General features: G+C 40.7%; 1 protein-coding gene across 1 annotated transcript in view; it reads left to right on the top strand.

Moving 5' to 3' along the window:
- The window catches only part of nrxn2b (neurexin 2b), a 570846-nt gene that overhangs the window by 69351 nt on the left and 476277 nt on the right, over positions 1 to 25218 (top strand). The window contains 2 exon segments of the mRNA XM_054600957.1: positions 20588 to 20623; positions 21520 to 21522. Of these exon segments, the coding sequence (XP_054456932.1) occupies positions 20588 to 20623; positions 21520 to 21522 (39 nt within the window).

The following is a 25218-nucleotide window of genomic DNA, read 5'->3' as shown; positions in this document are numbered from 1 at the left end:
AACATATCATTTATGTTGATGTGTTAAGAAAATCTATTTATGGACTTGACGATGCACAGTGTTGACGCCTCTGTTTGCAGCCATTTATGATTATGTGAACATGTATATATATTTTTAAGTTACTATTTCTCAGACAAAAACTATTTTCTTCCAAGAAATGGGTAGTTGATTCTATTACAGCATTTATTCCAAGTGTCTCTTCATTTCCTCTTCTCACACTGACCAATCAATAGCTAATGGACACTAATACAAAGAACCTAGCAAATCTCACACACCATGAGTGCCCAATCAGCCAGTGCTTTTCAAATCAAATCCACTCCAGTAGTTGCTGATGGAGGTCTGTGGCCTGATTAAGGCAATTATTACCTTGTGTAACCTTACTTACCTTTATGGTGAACCCACATAGGCTGATGGAAGATGTTCAATCCCAATCATGTGTGCACAGACCTTTTGATCACAATCGAATTATTAAGAATGTAGTCTCTGGAAAGCCCACATATACTTTACTTTACATTACTTTGATTTAAAGGATGTGATTATTTATTGTGCCGCTGCAATCAGCCCATATGTAGTCTTTGAATAGAGGAATTGCCTCCTTAGCAAATTAATTCAAGCCTTCTCTATTGTGTCTTCAAAGCGTTTATTGTCAGAGTGGCTTCCTGTTATATTTCATAGTCTGAAAGAGTAAGAGACACCCACGGTGTCTGCACCACTTCTGATTGACTCCTATTTTCTAAGCAGACACATGCGGCGCCGTATCTTTTTGATTGCTAGGCAAACACAGTAACTCATCCATATTCGTATCTGTTATTCAACAGATTTCAACAGTGAATCTACCTTTGTTTCTTTTCTTTTTTTCTATTTCATTAATGACACCGTATAGAATGAGGCCAGACATTTTCCTGGATGCACCCACACATTGCAGCCTTGACATTAACCCTGTTGATTATCTAGAGGTAAATCTATCACACAGCGTTGAGAGAAGGACAAATAGAACAGGGCAGACAGAACACTAGAGATGTTTCCGCCACAGAGAAACGGGTGAGGACTCTACTTAACCGCTCGCTATGAAGGCCATGAAGACAGACACCAGGACGATCATTGAGGGGAAATGTGGTATTTGTTTTGCAGGGAGAGCTGTTACCCACAGCAGGGTAAAAACTCCCCCACGCCCTGACAAAGATCAGGCCAATCTTACATACACACTGGACCACTGTGAGGTCCTTACCATGGGATTTATTCTTCCCTTGCTGTATAAACAGTGTCTTATCTTATCGCTTCCCTGTCGGCTGCAGGCCTGCCCTGACAGCATGTAGCTTGAGAGGAGCCATCGTTAGGGAAAAACTCAGCTATGTTCACACAGCAGCCAAATGTGTCCCACCACAGTTTTTGTTTTCCTCCCCCACGTGTCACTGACAACATGCTCGGGAATCAATGTGAAGATCAAAACGCTGCAGCAGTGTGTGCTGCAAAATAAAACACAAAGCAATGCTACTTATAGTGCACTGGATGCCCCGATCACATCTGTATGAAACCAATAAAACCTTTTCACATACATTAGCAAAAAACAATAACAATAACCATAATATTTGGCGCTCATTCAGTCTTGGTGATCCCGTTAACGGTGAAGATGCCCACTTGTTTTGCATTTATGGAAAATCCTCAATTATATCAAAACTAACTAGAAGTAACACATCCTAATAAAAAAATGAAAGAAACACTGTCTCTATGTATTTTGGGATATTGTTGGAATTTCCTGATATCTCAAAATCGATAGTCAATGAACAGAATTTTAGAATTGAGGGCTCTGCTGTGGCACCGAGTGGAGAAAGAGAACTGAAATGCTGCTACACTTTTCCTGAATGTGTTTATGCAGTTGCTAGTTTGTGATTGCACATACATGCTCACAGGCTGGTCTGTATTCACAGCGGGTAGAGATAAGGGCAATCAGCTCAAGTGTGTTGTTGCTTAAAAAATATTCCACAGTGAAATTACAAGATAATCATCATCACTACCACTTGGTATTATCTGCCATAACGTGCTTCAGCCGCATCCCAAAACGATGGGATGGAAAGGAAAACATTTTGCATGGAACTGATACAACAAAACGGTCTTAAACGTATTCTGCATCACAGGTACAACTCCCTGTTAGCAACTGCTAACAGGGAACAGATGGTAGCTTAGTCACGCACACGCATACGCATGTACATTCACATATGCATACACCAGGGACTGAGAAAGATTGTAATGGAACTGTCCGTCAAGTCAAATCAATGACAAACATGGAATGTTTCAATATATTCCAGCAGCAGAGGGCCTTCGAGAGGTACGATAACAGCATGCAATATAAATTCACTGCAAATGGATATTTCAGGCCATTCAGGAATATTTGAATCTTTTCAGTGCTTCCAAAAGCAATTATACCAGTTATTTAACCGATAATTTAGATACAGCAGACATTTGAAACAGCCAGGCTGTAAAGTGTCAGTGTGAGAAACTGCTACTGGACAGCAATACTTTCTTAAGACATGTCTGATTGTTTTACTCATTGAATCATTCTTAACCAAAAATGTAAAATGTTGGGGTTTAGTTATATTTGGATGGAATAAAAAGACTCTAACAATGCTGTGGAATCTATTCATGCATATTGTGGATATGTCTGAGTTTATCTTACTCTGTTTGGTGCTCAAAGTTTGCACATTATGTGTGGGCATGTACGGTGTGAGTGTTTGTGTGTTGTTCTTTACCCATGCACCTGCATGCAGAAGGTAAAGGGGTTATAAATCACTGTCTCTGTGTGTGAGCATATGTTTGTATTTTCCTCGCCTTCTTGGCCCGTTATGAGACGCTGCTCGTCTTGACAGTTGGAATGGATGGCAGTCATTATTTATGATGGCGTCCACTCGTCACCGTGTGTTGTCACCACGCGGGCTGTCAGCTGCCACAAGATGGTAATCGCACAAATGCCATTCGGCTAGAACGCGGTAGATAAGTATATGTGGTAAATAACTTCACATAATGCTTTGCTCCTTGTGTGTGTGTGTGTGTGTGTGTGTGTGTGTGTGTGTGTGTGTGTGTGTGTGTGTGTGTGTGTGTGTGTGTGTGTGTGTGTGTGTGTGTGTGTGTGTGTGTGTGTGTGTGTGTGTGTGTCACAGAGAAATATATAAGACAGATAAAGATAGGGACATGGATGGAGTCTTCTTCATGTGCATGTACCTGATTAGATTTCCAATTCAAGCCTGATAAAGCGCTCAGCCTCAGGCTGACACTCACCTGAGTGCGGTTGTGTCTCCCATAAAGCATTTCATCATCATATAATTATTGTAAAAAAACATCATGGGGACACTTTGCAGTGTCTGTAGCAGTGTGTGCATTCGCTCCTTTTAACTGGTGGCAATAACTCAGCATGGTTGATTTTAACCAACAAGATCATTTTCGTATATCCACGCTGGTGACAGCTGTGGCTTGAAGCATTATGTTTTCAGGTTGTACATCTGTCCGTATACAGTCTATGTTCAGACCAACTGAAGTCCCATTCTTGTGATTGCAATATCTCAGGATTGCCTGGAGGGACTTTCTTCAAAAGCGTGCACTTGGACTCAATGATGAACTGATTCAAATTTGTTGTTCAAAAGTCACTGTGACCTCACAAAACACGTTTATTGCCATAAGTCAAAGATTCATATGCTTATAGTGATAATATCTCAAACATAAATAAAAGGTTAAAATGGTGTTTTTGGGAAAGACATGGATGTAAAGTGCAACTTGACTGGTTAGTGTAGGTGTGACACTGCCCAAAGGGTAATTCTAGTTCTTTTTTTCATGCTGTGAATCATTTCTACTTCTTTAAAACCTGGCCGCTTTCATTATTGCAACAGCATCATGAACTTTTCCAGCAGGCTGAGAGATTTATGGGAATATGATCTCACATTCTATGCGCTAAACGTGAATGTGACCACATGCGACACATCAGTTCATCATAACATTTTAAATTTAAAGTTATGCATTTTACACATCTGACCAAAGCCTCAACAGGTGTCCCAAATATCTGCAGGTAACAATTAAGTAAGTGCCAAACAATTGATTTAAAAAACAAATCTTTTGTTGCTAGGATTCTCAACAATGGAGCTGCCATGTCCTGCACTAAATCTCGTTCACCGGCCCAGTTTGCTTTGTACTGGTCTCTGGCTGAAATCCAATATTATTTCTCACTGGAACAAATGAACAGGTTCATTCAACACTACAGAAGGATTGGAAAGTTACTATTCTCTACCATAACTAGCTGATGACGAGCTAATGATCCGTCCGTCACACGGAAATTGGCGAGAGCAATATTCTGTATTTTGGAAGTTTTCTTCCTCTATGTAAAACATTTTTGCTGATGTATTTAATTGCAATTTCATGGCTTTGTATTTAGCTGAAATACCAATTTGCCATTGCCTAAAGTGAATATCCTAATGTGACATTGCATTTACCATATTTAAGACACTACAGGCAGTTTAGCATTAAGGCATTTTACAGTATGCCAGAAAAGTGTGGGAGCACTTTTCACCCTGCTGTTAATTAGCATAATTACAACCCCAGAAACTCTTTTTTTGACTCATTTTGAGCAGATGTTTTAAATGTGAACCCCTCACACAAATCTGTCATAACAGCACATTTAGACCCCTTTTAGTGTGCAACTGTGGCATAGACCAGATTTGCCCTAAAGCACTGTGTATGCGTGTGTACGCGGGTGGTGCTGCAGGAAGTACGAGGTATAACAGAGTAGATCACGGAACCCCACTGAGGTAGCGAGGTGATTTGTTGGGCTTCAAACCTTCACCACTCACCACTTTCTCTGTGTGTATTTCTCTCTTTGTCTCTCCCCTTCCCCTTATGCTGACATTTTTCGGGCTGTGTGACGCCATGAATGACAACTAGGGGCTCTTTGGAGTGTATGTCGGCAGAGTGGCCTGGCTGAAGGAGATAAGGAGAGCAATCCGCACACACATGCACACACACGCCCACGCACACATGCATATTGTCCAAAAAAAGGACACGGACACCTCGAAACACAAAATCCAAAAATCCATTCCTGATATCATTATGGAAATGTTTTTGTAATTTATGTGATATGATTATAGTCAAGCAAAGTTACACACAATGTGGACATAGGTTATACTATCAGCTGACACTGTTACCTAGTAACCAACTGAAAGTGACATAAATTGATATTAAGAATTTGATTTGCTGTTAGAATGGAGTTGCCTGCAACTTTACTGCAAATTGCAGGGCTGAAATACTAAGCACCTATGGAGATATTCATTTTCAAGTTACAAGGGCTGTCCCGTAAACCATTTTTGAGTCCTCGAGCTTCGGTTGTATTCAAAAGCCGATATTTTATTCCTCTGTACGTTACACAATGGCTCTTCGGCAGTGCACGACTGCAAACCTGTGTGTAATGCATTTCTCTACTGAGCTGAGATGGACTTTATAGCGCTGCAACGTGTCTTTCGGTTTCGGTTAAGGCATTCATTTTGAAGCATTCTGCTATTCTACAGTATTGTTGTTTGTATTTTTATTAGCTAATTAATAGGAATCATTTTCCAAAAGGTTTGATGTGTTTTACCCATGTTTGTAATCTCAAGGGCTCAAAAAAATAATAATTTCCAATGACCAAAATAGAGTACCTACACAACAAACAAATAACCAGTAGATAGTAACATAATTGGATCCAGTCCTACAAGTTACATTCAAATGTTTAAATAGTTTTTAATTTTAAAGCACATGTACACGTGTGTTGCATTTTCCTACTCCATGACTTTGTATAAGCACTTTCATTGCAGCACCAGCCTAGCCAGTTTGTTTGTTGGTTTCCTCCTTTAGGATATTAGCAGGAATTCTCTATCAGTTCATTTTTAGCACATCTGCACAAGCCACATCACAAAGATATGCACAGACACACCTGTTGCATTGCAATACTCCAGTACCGTGTGAAAAGACTAAAAGCATTTCAACAAGAGTGCTCCCCGTAAGCACAGATGCTCATTAATATGTATAACCGTACACAGTAACTTGGGGTGATGCGCTCACACAGATACACACTCATATTCTCTGCTGCACCAGTGCAAAGCCCCAACCCCAGCTTGCTGCCCTGCCTGGGGGATGGCAGTGGCAGATGGCGCCTGTTCAGAGCTGCCGGGTACCCAGATCTGTTGGTTGGAGCCCCGAGAGGCGCCGTTGATCATAGAAATGAAGTGGAGATGACACTGATCACTCTTCCGCCTCCTCCCTGAGCTCCCTCACTTTCAGTAAATGCAGAGGAGCCGAGAGATGCCTAATGCGCAGAGAAAGTGAGGAGAACGGAGGCAATATGGGAGGTGAATGCAAACAGAATATTTACATGGAGGCAGTGTCTTGGGGAATCGGTATGCAGATGAGGCAGTGTTATCGCCTTGTTAACTAAAAACAACACACACAAAAAGGGTTGGATTGTCAGTGATAAACCTGGGCAAAAAAACCCCACCTTGATTGATTTTGGTATTTCTGAGGCAGCTCTAATTATATGCTTTTGTTACTGACACTGATGAAATACTCAAACAGTTATTGATTTGGCTGCCTGACTCTTTTTCCAAAGCAGATCCATTCCACTACAGCTGGTATCAATCTCTATCCAAGTTTCAGATGCCTTATTTAGCCGAACAATTAATTTTAATTACAGAAGCTTTCATGGGAATTGATTGATCTAGATCACTGTTAAATGGGCTGTTTGTAAGATACTGCATCCTTTTCAGTGTAGTTTAAAATTAATATTGTGTATCCAAATCATTCTTTAAATGAAACGCAGCACATCAGTCTTGATATTGTTTATTTCTTCACGCTTTTATCCAAACATGTAAATATCACATTTGTTAAGACATGTTGCAATCCACAAACAATGTTTGTCTGGCCTTTGGTCTGCAAACATGTTGGTGTTAAATACCTAGCCTACTTATTTATAAAGTATAGCTTTAAAATCAACGCATTCTTTTCTATAATGTTTTGACTTTCAATTTTCACAACTACAACATGTAAGTCTATTGCCTGTTGGCTTGATGTTGATCTTCACCACTTGCTGCATATAACGGTGCCTAGCCTTGAGTTGGATGGATCGGTGCGTTGAATGCACTGCACCTAAAAAAATCGCAGGGCCAGATGTGAGTCCTTGTGGTAGGTTAAGTTGGTGCCTCAGATTCTAAAATGCCGTCATGATACTGCAGATTAGATGTGAGGCTGTGGTAATTCATACTGGTAAATTATTCAAACTTTATTTTTGTGAAGCTCTGCTGCGTGTTTGATTCCTTGTCTAACACTGCACACACACAGGCTACACACTCACACCAGACACAGCGCTTCCTAAAGAGCCCCAGCAGAGAGGAATCCATGGCCAAAAGGGATATCCCTTTGAGAAAACTGCTTCCATTTTCGTTTCCCCGTCTCCCCTAATCAGATGAACCTATTTGCGTTGGTATAAGGCACACTACATAATTGTATATAATTGGATTCAGAAGTTCACTGACCTTGTGGTCAGTTTGTTTGACTTGACCGTAGATAGCCAGAGAAAGAGAGTGAGACCATCTTGGTTAATGTGTCTTTATACTGTTAGAGATACTAGATGATCCAGACGAGTAACGTCAGTCTGATCCCTAGCGACCTGATGTCAGATACTCAACAGTGGTCTTTAGCTAGTCCTGACACAGCAGTGTACATGTCCCTACTATTTAACACATGCTAATGTTATCACTCTTGTGGATCACCAGAATCAATCTTTTTATAGTGTCTCATAATAAGAAGTTTTAATAAGCAAAAGAGAGCAGTGGAGGGCCGCTGGGGAGTTCTTTGTGCCTAGAAACCGGCACATTAGCATTCATAGAGTATCTTGGATTAAAGAGGTAATCCTCAGGAAGCTTGTTTTTCCTTTGCTTTTTTTTTTTTTTTTTTTTTTTTTTTTTGATTTTCCCGATATCTTTGGTGCTAACCAGTCATGGCTTTGGTGTTTTTGCACTGCACTGCACAGAGACTGTAGTCGAATCAAAGAGTGGAGTTGATACCGAGGCATCTCGGTTTATGTCGTTCCTTTTTTGTTCATGGCACTCTCTTACTTTCCTTTTTCAGTCACAGTGACGCTCACTGTTCTTGCTAACTGTTACATTTATGGTTAATATATATATTTTTTTCATAAACTAACAATGTTTAAGAAGTAGCCAACCCAACTTTAATTTATAGGAGAAGGTCGGTCAACATTATTTTATTTAAGCCAGGCTAATATCCAATACAAGCCTAACTACTGCGATGGGAAAAATCCATTTCAAGAAGCTTCCTTTATAAGTGTCTTATCTGCTCTCCCGACTTGTAAACTGGTGACCAAGTAATGACCCCCTGCCACTACACACAGTAAGGGACAAAAGCAGCATATTCAGGGGTCTCTCTCTCTTGTACGTTCTGAGCCACTAATCCAGTTTCCTCTGGGCCCCCTGGGGATGAGCTGATCCAGCGGAGACTGGTATTCAGCCACAGTCAGACTGCTAGGAACAACTGCCATGGAGGGGATGAGGGCATTCTGTGCCAAATAGCTGGTGACTCAGGATGCACCAAGCCTTTCTGATATATCGCCAGGAGGTGGATGGCATGGGGAGGTTGGGATTGCAGATCAGAGAGTTAGGGCTGCCCACATCCCCAATCCAAGTGAAAATATTGCTATGTGTCAAGCTAACTGCAGTTCTATGCTTCCCTTTTTGTCCCTGTTTGAGAGAAATAATGCAAAGGATTCAAAAAATAGCCCAGAGAACAGATTGAGTGGTTTTCTTAAAGAGCTGTCGTGGGGCTCGAAACAGCATGGAGGATCTGAGGATGAAGTCGTGACAGATGGGATCAGTGGAGCCCAGCATAATAGCCCTGTCCGATTTAGCAATCCTATACTGTATAAGCTCTAGCCAAAATGACAAAGGTGGTGAGGGTTTTGGCGGCTGTAACAATGAGAATATTTACTCTGTACAGTGTCAAAGTCCCAAAAGCACTGGCAAAAGTACACTTTTGCACATACAGACATCAGGTGTGGCTGTGAGATACCAGAGACTTCTGTTGCTCTCCAGAGAGCTCCTTGGGGTAACAGGCTACTCCAATCAGTTTTTTTTTTTGTTATTTTGGATAGCCAGGTACCAAAGAAATGAATCCGATCTGAATTTGAGCCGCAAATATAACATTCTTTGTTTTTACTACAGTTCTGTTGTTTTCTTCGAGTTTGATTCTGTACTTGTATTTCGACTTGCTTGTTTTTGATTAAAGTAATGCAATAAGATTATTGCAGGTCCTGTTCATTCCACTCATCTGCACTGCATCAGTGTTGCAATGTATTCTGACAAATGCCTAAAGTTAAACAATACAGCCTTGGCAATGTGGTATTAATGGGCTACAGGACTCCTGACTATATAAAAAGGATTTACCCCCACAAGGCAATTGTGCTGCAATGGGAAGATTCATGAAAGGGTAGCGTCCATTGCCCGATACCTGCAATCTCTGCTCAGTTTACCTCTGTAGGCAATGAACCAGGAGACACTATTTTGAGAAATCATTACTGATTCAAATGTACCCTTAATTTAATTACTGAATGCTCTTGGTCATTTGTAAAAACATATTCAAATTAAAATCCCCCTGGACTTAACAGAGCTAAGCGTTATGTATTTTGATATAAAATGTAATAAAAACCCACAATTGCGATCTTGAACACTTGCCGCTTAAGACACACTGACAGGGAAGAGTGACCTCTAGAGAAAGGCCATATTTAAAAAAAAAAAAAAAAGGGGAACAAAAGACGAGGAGAAAGATAAAGACGGGCAGAAAAAGAAAAAAAAAGTATAACAAGGGGACATTATCAATAGATGAAAATGAGAAAGAAAAAGAGAGCGGGGGAATGTGAAGCAAAATGTGAACACACCAGTATGGCCAGCGTCATGGTAGAAAAGATACTGGAGCCAGTTGTCATGCCAACAAGGGTAGGGCTGCAGCATCTCATGCATTTGTCCAAAGAAGGCCTTAAAAGTGATGAGTCTTTCAAGAGAAATAGAACTTGGGCAGAAAACAATTCTCCGACATTGAGAGGAAAGAAATGGATTTGCGTCAGTCTTTTCTCTTTCATCTCAACGTTCTTGGGCCAACTAGAAGCTTGTATATTTCAGGGAAATACAGCTGACACTTCAAGGTGGAACACTCCACATTGCTAAAGGAAAACCTATTAATGAAGGCAATGACGGGCTTTAGGCATTTCCAGGCAGGTAGGATGATGAGCAGAAATATTCTGCTTTAAGGGATGGTTCAATATTTTTGAAGTGGGTTTGTGTGAGGTTCTTATCCATAGTCTGTGTTTACTGCCTACAGAAGGTGGCGGGCGGCATGCCCCTAATTTGGAAGAAATAGACTGGAGTACCAGCATTAAAGCAAAGCAAGCAGTGATATTTCCCATAACATATTTCAGCCATTTATTTATTTTGAATATTCTCACAGCTTCACCTTGCTGTCATACAGCCCTCTACGACAGCGAGCTGGTGAATCTGAACTTACCCTTTAAAACACCAAAGTCACACCATAACACAAACAAACTAATCAGTCAAGGCAACAGTAGACCAGCAACATAAAAAAACTGTTTTGGTCAATGGAGTCTGGTAGCTTTTAAGGGAGCATGGATGGATATATATATACACTTCAGTTCTCCATTGGAAAGGTTTCTCTAATGGCGGTGAAAATACTGTACCCGTACTTCCTACGCACTTGTGCGGGTACTCCTAACTATGGATAATTACCTCATACAACAGCACCTCAAAACACACAAACTATCCCCTTAACCTCTTTTTAAATTTAAATGTTACTTTTTGTAATACAAACCTTTGTATTAACATTGTTCTGCTGATACCCCTTCACAATACACACACACACACACACACACACACACACACACACACACACACACACACACACACACACACACACACACACACACACACACACACACTTGATGTCTTTTGTTTCCTTTTTGTCTCTTTAGTTGTGCCTAGTTCTCAGTGCCTATCATACGTGAAACTCCATTCCAAACGGAGCCGGGCTATTTCACAGCACAGCGGCACCAGACATCGCCTGCATTGTGTTCAACATTGTTGAAATATTTGTTTACAAGGTTCAGTGCCGTTTAATTTTCTTGTGATCAGCTCTCTCTCCTCTCTTTCTCCCTCTCTTTAGCTCCTTTTCCTTGCTCGAATTCAGGAGCCCTTTTGTTTGAATATGCAGAGGACTCCTCGCTCTCTGGTATTTGTTCAGTTTGCCTAATTAGAGTTTGGCGAGATGAAAGCAAGCAGCAGGGCTTTTTGCTCAGCGGCTGAAACTAAACGAGATACTGTTTTGTCTGGGAAAAAAACAACAACTTGAGATTTGTTTCTTTAATTTAGGGTTGAACTCTGCCATTTTATGGTGTGGCTTTGCACTTAACAAATGGCTGGACAAAAAATGAGTCTATACATTTTTGTCTTTTCACATTAAGATCACTTCTTACTATATTCGCTATTTGTCTGACTTTTTCAGTTTGACATTTCCCATGAACCGAACACACATACACTCATACTCATACAATAGGAAATATTAAACCAAAATGTTCCCAGCAACTGATCAGTTTGATGACAATAGTTGAAGTGGCCTTTTTTGATTAAATGTGTCAAGTGAATTGATTAATCAATCTGATTGTCAGAACTGATATTTTGCTATAAAGACAATTAAAAGAATAAACTGAATATCAGATTAAGCTATTTAGCTATTTGGCAGAATTCAGCTTCCTGAAGAGTCTGTTAGCAACTTCAACTTCTTCACATCATTTCATTCACCATTATGCAGCAAAGGAACACACCGTTCTGCGAGTAAGGAGGATATGCCAGTTGGGACTTTGCAATCTCAGTTAAATCAAGCTGCGTATTGTTCCCCACCAAGTGTTTTCCAGCATCAGAAAATAGGCTCATGAATTATGAATACATTTGTTACACAATTTCCATAAATTTCACCATACTTATCTAACTGACTCTTTCAAATGACTGAACTTCCAGGAGCACTGCAGAATCCATGGTCTAATGGTGTTTACCAGACCCAATGAGCTAAATGTAGTTAGTGCATCGTCTCAGTTGGAAGACATTAATTCTCCATTATGGGATGTTGTTGTAGTTACCTGCTGAGACCCACCCCCTGACACAAGGCAGGAAGTTGCCCTGACGGGATGCCACATTTCCAGGAAAAGTCATTAGGATTTTATTTTTTCTCCACCATGAAAATACAGTTCACTGCCGTGTTGTTAGTGGAGAGGAACAGGATGTGTGCTCTAAACGACGGCTGTAGGGAGAAAATTGTCAAAATGAAACATTAAACATCAACAAACGCTCAAGGCAAGGTGCTATTTTACACTAATGTCCCTGAAGATTACTTTGCCTTGACTTGAGCTTCCATGGCTCAGAGGACCAGGGGATTTTGTTGCTTTTACTTTATCTCACTCACATGGGTTTATTTTTGTGACGCAGGCGACAATTATATAAAAAAACTGCCTTTACCAGGCATTTAATATGCTCTGTGGCTGAGATTTTTTTTTATTGCTAGTGAAGGTTGATTATTTATCTTCTCACTTCCTTGATTTTGGAGTGATCACACTTATTTGTAGATATTGAGACTTGATAATTGGAAGCTATTATCATCTTTTCATTCTGTATATCTTCAGTGGTTTAAACATAACCAAGACTTGAAACTCTATGAAACTAGATGGACAATCTAAAAGATTGAATGCAAAGAGGCGCACAAATCAGGAACAAGGACTTGAAAAATGCTTGGGCGGCTGTGGCTCAGTGGAGAGCAGGGTCGTCCTCCAATCAGAGGATCGGCGGTTCGATCCCTGGCTCCGGCAGTCCATGTCGATGTGTCCTTGGGCAAGACACTTAACCCCGAGTTGCTCCCGAAGGCTGTGCCATCGGTGTATGAATGGGTGTGAATGATTAAGACCCTGATGTTCAGGTGGCACCTTGCATGGTAGCCCCTGTCATCAGTGTATGAAGGGGTATGAAAGGGTGAATGATTAGTAATGTAAAAGCGCTTTGAGTGGTCGGAAGACTAGAAAAGCCCTATACAAGTACAGTCCATTTACCATTTGTACCTTTGGGTAGGTCATGCGTGTGTTGGGTTGAGGTCTTTTGATTGTTTCGCACATAAGAAAGGGGCGGTGGTTCCATGTGCTAATCGCCCACTTGAGGACTGGCTTCCTTCCTTCCATCAATGCTGCTGTACTCTCCATCACATTTGACGTTGCAATTACAGCTTCGAACATCCTGGGAAAAAATACTGTAACCGACAGCATGCATTTCCGTTGCCCACTTTCCACTTTTAGCTTCCCTAATGAGTAGAGTCCAGGAGTGGCAATCAGAGGCATTCATTCCATGAAATTGACTGTTGAAAGAGGGCGGATGGAGCAGTCGTCGGATGCATCTGCAGCACTGGCAGTTATAGATTAGGAAGAGGAGAGGAAGGACAGATGGATACTCTGAGAAAGGACACCAGATCTCAGTGAGGGCGAATGATTAGTTTTGACCTCAGAAATGAAAGGAAAATAGAGGTCAGACAAATAATTTATTGGTTTTCGTAAGATGGAACCAGCATGGTTCCTCCAGTCCAGGAACTCCAAACATTTGGTCACTGGAAAAAATAGAAACAATGGAAGGACATAATTTATGAAATAAACTCTAGGACATGAGGATGATATGTTTTGTTAGATATGTTACATAGATGCTTTCAGTGTTGGTACAGCTCCTCCTTTGAAGTGAAGCCAGTGGGGTTTTATGTAAGAGCGAGTAAAACACTGGAGCTCCTTTGAGTATCTTTAGTCTGTTTTGTGTAAATTAGTATAAGTGAAGAAATCGTCAACATCCCTTCTGTGAGTGAGCTCGAATGGCTAAAACATGACATTAGTCAAACTGCTCCAGCTCGACATATGGAGGTCCTATTTATTTATGAACTGTTTAATTAAGATGGAATGGAAACTGTTCAGATCTCTACCCCTCACCAATCTCTAAGCCCTGATTTATTTATTCAGACATATCCCATGACATATTAGCTGTGTTTTAATGAACAAAATGTGCAAGTCAAAGTGATTCACTCAGCGTTATGCAGTTAATTAGGAGATGTGGGGGAGCATAATATCTCGATATGAGATATTTTCCCTTGTAAGACACTACTGTGATCTCCCCACGTACAGAATAGACAGTTATTAAGCCAATAAACAACACTAAGTGTTTTCAATATGGGTAAGCCCCATGTAAAATCGCCAATTTAGTAAAAAAATGTCATGTTTTGATTGTGCAGTATGTCAGGACAGTGTGTCAAGCACCATAAATATGGCTACAAAGTTGTTTTGTATTATATATCATGGCAGGGTTGGGTTAAATACGTATGGTATGGCCAATCTTAATTATGTAGTGCTGCCCTTTCTAATTGTATCTTTGAATAGTAAATCACGTCATTTGACAGTCTTCCAAACAACTTAGTGCATCGCTCCTGACAGATGATGGCTGTTGCTGCTGTGTAAAGTGGAAAGTGACCATAAAGATTTAATGCTTCACTCACTCAGCTTAAGTGCCCTGCTTGGGGTCAACAGTTCCCTGTGGTATTTCCAAGGAAATCAAATGCATGCGTGCTCACACAACCACAGAGGTGAATTCTGAAATGCTGTGAAAGGAGTACATTTTTTATTCAGATACTTTGAGAATCTAGGGCATTCTGCCAGAAACCAACGCATCAAACCAAGAAATAAACATGTTTTTATATTTTTTTTGTATATCCAGCCCATAAATACCATGAAATCCTATTTAGTTTAATGTGTGTATTTTATTTGCCAAGGTGTTGTAAAAATGTCCATATGAGCCACTGCCACAAGAGATAAATGCTCCAGCCAACGTGGAAAGTTGTCAAAGTAATGTTCCTCTCTCAATCTCCTCTAGTCTGTAGTACCACATGCTCAACGAGCATGGTTTCCTGCTTCTAATTCTTTGTGTGTTATTGTGAATTTTTGTAACTGTGTCATGACGACGTAGATTGTGTTTGCTTGATAGACACGTGCCTCAGCCTATCAAGCTTTGGCATTTTGTTTAGTGCAAGCTGCACCCAGGCTTCTCAACAGCTCTGAACATTGGACTTTTGCCCCCAGTATCTGATTTATATAGCAGCATGCTGTAAATCCAAATCGAATCTTTAAACATCCGTTCAGAATCCTATGGGTGACGTGCTTTTCTACGGTGTACTGTGTGTGCAAATCAGAAGACACTGCAGTGACCTGCTGACCTGTTGTTCATACTGGACAGACAGACCAGACCTTGAGGAAACACTGACTTTTCTTTTTTGGCCGAAACATCAATAAGGCGATTCGATTCAAATTATGACCAGGGCGGAATGTATTCGCTGATCAAACATCCGGACTCCAAAGCTAACATTTACAGCAGACGGCTACAGAGACTTAAAAAGCACCCAGGGGCACTACAGAGGAAGTTTGACTTTACTGATCAGATCATTTCATTTTTGTTATAAAACCGCAAAAAGTTATTATGTACTCAGAAAGCAAACTGAACACCCAAAATGAACTATTTCCATGTGTGTAGCACATATGCCCAGTCTGAGTGGAATATGTAGATTACCTTCTCAGTGAAACACCCACACACACAGAGCTGCAGCTTCATGGGATGAAAGAGACTTCTACTTTGTATCTTTCTGTAAATGCGCCGTCTGTCATTTATCCTTTATTAAAATCACAGCCAGCTGCAGTCTATGACTCTGCATTAAGTAAGCGATGTGGACCCAGTGAGCATGGTTTTCCCTTGATTTCACTTGATCTTAAAGTATAGAACCCGTTTCTTCCTTTTGAAACGGGCAAGCTCATTGTTAATAATTTAAAGCGTTGTAAGACATGGGATCCTTTAACATCAGTCTATAACTCTTAGCAAGATTGTAGAGGTCTCCTTAGCACCTTACCTCCCACTATCTCGTCCTTTCTCTCTCTCATAGAATAGATATCCACAATGAATTATTAAAGCACTTTACATTCTGCCACAGTTTCTATATTACTTAAGCTGTTCAAAGACACTATGCATTATGGATCAGCCTACCAAGATGAATATTATTCACATTCAATCTGAACCATTTCCCCACGTCTTTTAAGCAGATGTTTTTACAAATTCTCCTGGATTGTTTCTGAGCCCTCGAGGGGTCATGCCTGCACTTTTTGGCAATGGGAGACATACAGCAATGATTACGCAGTAAAACTTTATCTGTGCCCAGGCCTAGTAAAAGCCAGTGATTTGTAGCTGCGTCAGATGTTTTAGATATTGTGTGGTTTTATATCTCATGCCAAGGGTGCACCCAGCATTCATTGTTCTTATTTTATACTTCCTGGCTTTTATACACCTCGGTAGTTCTCGGTTTTTGGGGATGCTCGCTCCCACTAAAGCCATCTGAGGCAGTCCTCCAGAAATATGTTTTAACCTACTGCCATTTTGGCATCTGCAAGTAAAGAAGGTTTTGTGTCAATATGGCATGTGCCTTCAGGAGGCACGCAAAGTGCGATGGCCATATGCTGGTGAGAGTCCTTGGAGGGTGATGCTGTTTAACATGCCAGCCCAGCACCACAGGGGACCTGGCGGAACACATTCCTCCTTCTGACTCGAGTCTATGTGGCCATCTGATGAACGAGGGATAGAAGAAGTGAGGGGAAGTGCAGAAGGGGTAGCAAATGATAATGGTGATTACAACCATTTTTCTCCAACCCTACCAATTGTGTGTTTTCCTGAGACCCAGCACATCTGTTCATGTGTGTGTGTAGGACAGAGAAATGGCTTACAAGGTCATTCAAGAACATGCTGTACCTGTTGACTGCTTCAAAACAAAGACATGCAAGACACCATGGTATTAGCCATGCGATCATTTGTAGATTGTTCTTATTTGCATTAAACTAAACAAATGTATCAGTGTGGTGTATGAACTGATACATTCATGTAACCCTTGTTGACATCGCCTGCCTTTATCTTAATCATGCAGTGTCTGGCACCATCTAGCACTGGTGTCTGAGCCACTAACAGTCATTTGAAGGAAATCAGTAGTTTGCAAAAGAAAAGCGGCCTTTGTTCATCAGACCTGAAAGCAAAGCAGAAGAAAGTGGCAGATGAGGAAGAAGAGGGAAGGAGGCAGCTGCAGCTGACTGATGGAGGGCTGGATGTGGAGACGGGGAGCCAAGAAAAGGTGGGAAAATGGGCGGAAAACAGAGGGGAAGAGGAATTGGCCAGATAAGACGTAAGCATGTCTCCTCCTAATGGCAGAATTATGACCCCGCTCCATCTGCCACTCAATCATAACCAACCAATCGGCGCCGGTTCCGTCAGGCACTCCCATCTGTACTCGCCGCAGAATCAAAGATGTAATGAAATGCTCAGATGTCAACGAGATGGGGAGACTCAACGGTTGGGCTCGGATTTTGTCACATCCCCACTACGTGAGGCTTGGCTTGATGCTGTGATAATTTGATTTGTGCTCCAATATTGATGCAGAATGGAAGTTGAGAGAGACAGAGCTTTTCCTTATGTCTGAAGTATTCAGATGTCTTACCCTGATCAGTAATTTCAATTTCAGTCATGCCGTCTCCTCTCTCTCTCTCAGACCACTTGGTAATGAAGCCGTCACATCCTGATCAGAATCTGGCATGGAATGTGGCATCCTGTGCTTCTGCCAAGACAACACAATGTGTGTGACTGGCTGTGTGTGTTAGCGTGTATGCAGCTTTCTGTTTTGGGGGAATAAAATGTTGTGAGGATTGTTTGGCATGTTGCACCAATCAAATCACGACCTTCTAATTTCCTGATACGTTAGCTTGGAATGAATTTCTCCTTTTGATTGATTTGTGGCTTTTCTCTGCCACTGTGCTGCACACCTGTCTGTGAATCTCCGGTTAACACTGTCTGTGAAGACGCCATTTGACAACTCGCTGTCATTGCTCTGTCCCCTCCTCTGAGTGCCATTATTTTTTACCTTCTCTTCTTCACCTTTTCTCATCTTCTTCAGCTCACTGTCTTTTGACTGCCTGAGCTGGATGAGGCCGGGGACGGTTGGTTGGTGTATTTGAATGACTTCGTATGCAGCAAAAGCGCCGTTCTGTTTCATTGCAGGAGCCTTCGCCTTATCTCCTTAATGGGTTATGAGCAAGGGAACAAAAACAGAGGGAGGCAGAGTGAGAATGATTGGACGCCCTGCAAAGGGCCGGCAGGAAACGGACTGCAGCCAGATAAATAAAACACTCTGCCTGTACATTTCCTCTGCCCCTGAATCACAGATGTTATTAAGAAAGAAGTCAATAGGGACAGCTTGTAATGAAGAGTCATTTGAGTTTCTGGAGCCTTTGTTTTGTGATTTACCTGTTGGCTGCTGGTGGCATAGACTCATTTTGTGCATTCCAGCTCCAGTTGTGTGTTGCTTTGTTTTCTTAGACATTAGCACTATTGTTTTATTGCAGCAACTGAAAATTGAAGGCAACCTCATCAGTGAAGCAACTCAGTTAGCCAGTCCATGGTTTACATGCTGATGCACAGACCTCGGAAAGACAAACCCTGGCCTGTTTGCTGTGCATGGAAGCTGACGTGTTGGTGTTGGTATTAGTGCTGCTTTACGGACTCTTTCTCTTTTTTGCAGCTTTCAGTGGGTGAAGAATTTTTAACATTTCTTTCGAAGAAAGTTTTTAACTTATTTTTTGTCAATATAATACCAAGTATTGAATGTCAAGCATCATGGAAAAAATCATCTGTGATGTGAATCTTTTAAGTCTGAAGGGTTTTTAAGGTAGCAAATAGCTTTAATAGTAGAATATTTTCTGCATTTTGGACCCTTGTTTATTGTGGTGAATACTGATATTTCAAACCAAAGTAAATCACCCCGAGGCAACACCCCTGCACTTCCTTGATGGTAGGGGGTTTATTTGATTGAGCTGTTTGCTGGTACTGCCGGGAGTCTTATGTTTGAAATGGTATTGATCAAAGAAAAGACAGGTGGTCTAGAAACGATTTGACCTTTTGGGACTTGTAGTCCAACAGACGTAATGCTGTTGATATTTTGTGCTGCCTGGGGTTAAATCCAATTTGCTTGAGCCTTTCGGTTTATTTGGGAGTAAACCTTGCTTTCGGCCATAGTTAAGGCCATGTTTCATTTTTGTTCTACTACGTTCTATTTCTCAGTGTTATGGTTTGCTTTCAATAATTCTATCCCCGAGACATGCTAGTGTTTGTTTACAGTGCATGACCCGTGCCAGCTATGATGTTTAAACACATGTTTTGCTATTATTTTTCCTCCTTTCAGACATTTTGTCGCTGATGATCCCCTGTACAGGTGCTGTATTAATGCTGATTACTCAAACAGTAAGAGCTATTATATTTCATTGTGTTTGTAAATACTGCTGCTTTACCAGTTTTGAGGGAACGTTATTTTCATCATATATCCTCACAGTCTAGACAGGTGTGTGCATGATAACAGACAATTATACAACATAAACTCCCTGTGGTAGTGCAACAAAGTCTCTCAGATACAATGAGATTTGTTTTGTTCTTAATATTTTTACTCTAGTTGCTTTAAGGAGTGACCTTCATTTGTTCGGCCTGCTGCTTCTTTGAATGTCAGTTTTGAAAGTGTGGTTGTTATTTCTGAGGATGATTGTGCTGCGACTGGATAGACTACAGTTGTGAATAACTATACACTGGAGGTATTTCTTGTGATAACAGTAAGTTTTGATCAATCAGGACCTGAACATTTTTCTGATTTATATTTCCAAAGATGTCTTTCAGTTTGCCTGGTACTGCGGTTTGATTCAGAAGTAACTTGATGTTACAACAGCTAAGTCTCCTTGTGGACGTCTTTCTTTTTTAATCTAGGGATCTGTGGTTTTGGCACGATGTGTGCACTATAGCCGAGAGTTCGCTAAATAGGCTACATATTTTGGGAAGATGTTGTGATGCTCACATCTTTGTTGGAATAATCTTTGACTTTGGGTTTTTACAGGTTTTACCCTGTAGCGTATTTCCAGGTTTATCTCTGACCCTCTCTGTGTGAGACCTTACAGAGCTCCGGTTCTTTTTTTATGATATGTGCACAGTAGGAGATGAGAAATCCAGTTCAAGCCTTTTCTGCCAAACAGTTCTGTGTGTTCCATAAGTACTCCAGAGGAAAAAAAAGCATTTGTGAGAGCAATAGCCTTCGGGGGTTGCGCCAAATGAAAATGCTTTTTTTTCTAAACCCCCCACACCTCACTCAAGAAGTGTTTGCTTGTTTTCTGTTACTATTCTCTCTCTCTCTCTCTCCCTATCTCTCTTTCTCGTTTTTTTACCTTTGATTTGAACTCTGACATCCAAGTCTGCCCCAGGATGTCTGTCACAAACTGCAGTCCAACGTTGTGACAATGCTTTTTTTCTTCCCGTGCCTTTTATGACCTTCTTTTCTTCCTCTTTCTGTTCTTTTTTTCTGTTTTTTCCCTTTCAAGGTCTGGCGCACCTGACGTTAAACGACCAAGGTATGGGTTCATTCCTTTTATTTTGGTTCTGGTTTTTTAGAGGAATTGACTCAGCCTCTTCCCCCAACCCCTCGAAGCTGCCGCTTTCCCTCACAATTTCCCCCTCTGCTTTACACCTTCTCTCGGTGCCATGTCCCTCCATCTCTTCCCAAATCCTCCCTTGTCTTTTTTACCTCTTTGCAACATCCTCCCCTGTTGCTGCCCCTTTCCTCCTCTCCTTCCACATCTCCTCATTTATTGATTTTTTTTTTTTTTTTTTTTTTTTGGTTGTGCCTCCTGCTTCTCCTCCCTCTCCCTTCCGCCATGTCTTTGTGCTTCTCTGTGACCTCCACCAATGTGTGTCCCACCCCTTGTCCTGTCCTATGGCTAACGTCCTGGACCTTCACCTCTGACCACCTTTGACCCCGACGACCTGACCCCGGGGCTGAAGGTAACACTTTTCTGCTATCCCTTCTGCTTGGGTTTAAACAGAAAGTAAAAAAAAAAAAAGAAAAACAAACTGCTGATTCAACTGGAAATGTGTTTGTTGGTCAAAGTTACAAAAGCGAAATGTGTTCACACCCCCATTCACTAACACTTCAAGGTGAAAGTGTTCTCGAATGTGCAGAGTTTCTCTTCACCACTCTGCTGACATTCCCATTGTTTGGCATTCTGATTTAAAGGGCTACAGTTCAAGTTCTCCTCCTGATACAACCAAATGAAATGTGTCAGACCTTTCATGGGAAAATGTGTGTGCAATTGTTTTGATGTTGCTATGAACACCAAATGTTATTTCTGATGCTATGTTGTGTACATTCTGCACCACAGCTGTTTAATATTTGCCACAGCACACCTCTCTCTATCCCTCAGACTTTATTCTTTTCATCTTCTTGCCTTTTGCGCATTTGATTCATTTTTCAAAGAAGGTATTTAAATCATGAGCAACAGACTTTAAAGTGAAATTTGTTATAATTTTGTGTACTCTTGTAGCCAGAATGCATTTAAAGCTACACACCAACCTCCAGTATGACGAGTTACTATCCCTCACAGTGATGTTCTCATTCACTGACCTTTGTCTACCTCCGACCTCCCTGCGAGGACTGTCCATGGAAAAAAACAAAACATGTTGATGGAAAAACAAAGGTTACAAGAGAGAAAGGAAGCGAGCAAGTACAGCAACCAGTGAAGGTTCTCACCTTTACTGGTGTGGAGATGGCTTCCTCTCTTCTATAGTCATAGTCAGCCGACTTCGTCTGACTCAGCTGTTCACTCTGTAACACTAATTAATCAAGTCGTTTTCCTATCATCTCAAGATACTGAACACTTGATGGAAAAGCTCAGGTTTCACTGGTAAGTTCAAAAAGTGCCTCGTCTTGGTTTTTAAAGACCACGCTGACTTTTAGTGAATCACGTAACCCAATAACCGCCTCCAAAGGCACCTCTATCTGTTTGTTCATTTGATGGATTTTAGCTTCACACAAAGTGGAGCGAAACATTATACTATTACATCAGTACTTTAAAGTTCTCATTGTATGTTACATAGAAAACTGAGGTTAGACATAAATTAGTATTCTGGAGAAATGAAATGAGTGCAGCTGCAGTCCTCTGACTCCTTACCTATGTGTTAAATGGTTTGCAGTGAGAATATAAATTAGATTTTAAAATAAAACAAACATTGGTGTCTGTAACACTGCAGGTGAAGTGTTGTGGGCCATAGATTTTCATCATCATAACCTGTGCATTACTTATAAGGAGACTTAATTCTTTAGACAATAGTCTTTACAACTAAAAAAATGTATGCACATTAGCAGTGTATCTATTCTTAAGATTCACCCAAACTCCAAACTTTCCTTTGATATGATACGTGAAGTATACGTTATGAGTGAAAATGTCAGTGTGGGTGTGAGTTTTATGCCAACGATTAACAGTAGTTTATCAACAACAAACAGTATATAACACAGAAGTGTGGCATACTATCAATATCAGACGTACAGTGTGATTCAATATATAAATTAGTCAATGAACCCCCCAAAAAATTCTCAAACATTTTGATGAGATAATTAATGTTTCAAACAAAAATGCGTAGCATGTAATGGTTCCAGCGACAAATGTGAGCATCTGAGGCTTTTATTTTATTGGCTTTTGGACTGTTGAACAATTTTGAAGCCATCACCTTTGGTTCTTATTTTTAACTTTGTATAGACCGAAAGCTTCATTTATTTATGAATTAATTAGTGATCAAATTAAATTGGACAACCCTGAAGAATTGTGAAATATTGCATTTGTTAAGTTAGCTTGCATGGCACATACTGGTGCACTGAGGTCAGTTGGTCACTCAATGATTTAAGCATGAGTATGAACTTTGAGAAAACATCCAAACCAAAATCCAAAACAGTCATTGCTCCTATATGGTTCAACACGAAGGTGGAATATTTTCCTCTATCCCCAGCAGACATTCATTGCGACCAGCAGAAGAATCATGACTATAATCTCTTCATATGTATGCAGCCTCTCTACTCTCCCTCCTTATGAAGTCTCCCACAGGCTGCTGCCATTAAACTCTGATCCCTGTCTGTTGTCCATCCCAAACTGGGCTGACTGATTACTTCAGCACACACCAAGAAAATAGATCGTACCAGAAGAATGGGAAATCTGACATTAGAGCATCTCACCGTCTCCCATCATCTCCCCTAAGACACGCACAGATCTCAACATCAGACACCCACGCTCTGATGCACCATGTCCAGGGCATAGATGTGCATTTCCTGCCCCCACCCCCACCCCAACAAGCAGCAGGATCTAAACTTGAAAGGATGCTGCAACTGGAAATTCCATATATTTCTTTTTCCCCCCAAAAGACAGAGTGAGAGGGTTGAGATTGAGGAAGATAAGGTCAGAGAAAAAGTAGTAGGGACTAAATAGAATCTATCACACGCACAGCTGAGCTGTTCATGTCACTGACTGCAACCCCTCTCTCTATATATATTTTTCTCTCGTACATTACCCTCTCAAAAACAGTTGTTTATTAAAAAATAAGGCATTCATGGGAGGTCTAAGGAATAATTCTGTTAAGAGATAACATAAAACAACTACTGTACATACACAAATATGTATTCTTGTATTATAATGTTCCTACATCAGGGCTAACTCCTGCTAGTTAAATAAAGGATACCTACATACATATACATACAGTAGCTTATTAACCTGGGGGGGGGGGGGGGGGTGCTATATTATCAGAGTTCAAAGTAAAGTAGGTGATTATGCAAGTTTCATCAAAAGGTGCCTTGCAAGCCATTTGTATTGATCAGTCTGTAGCCAGAATTAATACAGCGTTTGTTCCCAATGGACAGGCCAAAAACATCTCAAAGGAGAAAAAAATCAATAAACCTATTTGGCAAAGGCAAGAACGTGTGACATGTTAGCGAATTAGATGATTTTCACTGGAGGATTTAGTCACATCTCAGCTTCCCAGGCAATCAACTTTCCTAAAAATCAGAGTTTGTGCGCATGTTTGTGTCCATGCATGTCAGGACAGACATGTTTCTTACCCACAGAAAAAAACAATGTTAACGATCAGAGAAGCCTGCCTCAGCCGTCACATAACCAGGCCAAGAAAATCAATGTCGGCCTCTTCTCAAACCCAAGGCTGTCCTTCACAGCTGTGGAAGGACAAACCCCAGGCTTCAGTCACTGCTGATCTCTATCTGCCTGTCTGGAAGACTGCTGCCAACCCCACACATCGAGACGCATTCTCGGAAAGCAACAGATTACATTAAACCATAAAACAGTGATTATCATTTAAAAAAGAGCTTTGACAGACATGAACTCTCTGCTGAATAATTATCACCATCCTCAGTAAATTATAAACCTCATCCTAAATGCTCACATTTTCCGAACATGTTCAATTTACAATGCAAAAAGGCATTATCAGGCATTAACCACTGCTCTCCTCACCACTAGGGCTGAATACACACTCTTAAATGTGGATCTTAAATTAAACTTATTCTTGTCAACTGTCATGGTAGTGGAGAACCGAAGACAGATTCTCACACAAAAAATAGAAATGGATAAAACAAATGTATTCAGTGGCTTCAAAAATTCTTCATGGAATTTTAGTTTTTTGAAAGTTTTGAATAAAGAGGATAACATTACATTACATTACATTACATTAAGTCATTTAGCAGGAAATAACAATGTCTGATAATATTAAAAGACATTTCGCTTAACTAAATATATCTTTTTTATCAGAAGAAAAACACTGTTAATGCGTTCTAATGTAGTCTGACCACTCTTAACTGGTTCATTCAATTTCAGACTGTGAAGACATTCTGTAAGGGCATCAGCAGAATAGAAAGAAGCTACCTGGGCTTACTAACTAACGTAGTAAATGACTCCTAACTTTTTGGGAGTAGAAAAATTGACCTTGACCAAATGGTGTTGACTGGATTAACTCTACAGGAGCAAATGGCCTCTAATGCATGTTGCACAACATTCACAAAGATGGGGAAAAAAATGGCAGAGATAGCAGCACATCTTGATCTCCTGCTTCCGAATTTGATTTTAATTTGATTAGCCAAAACATGAATGTAGTTGTTATTGCATCACAACATTTGGAATCCTTT

Source organism: Anoplopoma fimbria, chromosome 7 (assembly GCF_027596085.1).
Source record: "Anoplopoma fimbria isolate UVic2021 breed Golden Eagle Sablefish chromosome 7, Afim_UVic_2022, whole genome shotgun sequence".
NCBI classification, from domain to species: domain Eukaryota; kingdom Metazoa; phylum Chordata; class Actinopteri; order Perciformes; family Anoplopomatidae; genus Anoplopoma; species Anoplopoma fimbria.
The sequence above is the reverse complement of the archived record's forward strand: the minus strand, read 5'-3'. Positions and strand labels throughout refer to the sequence as shown.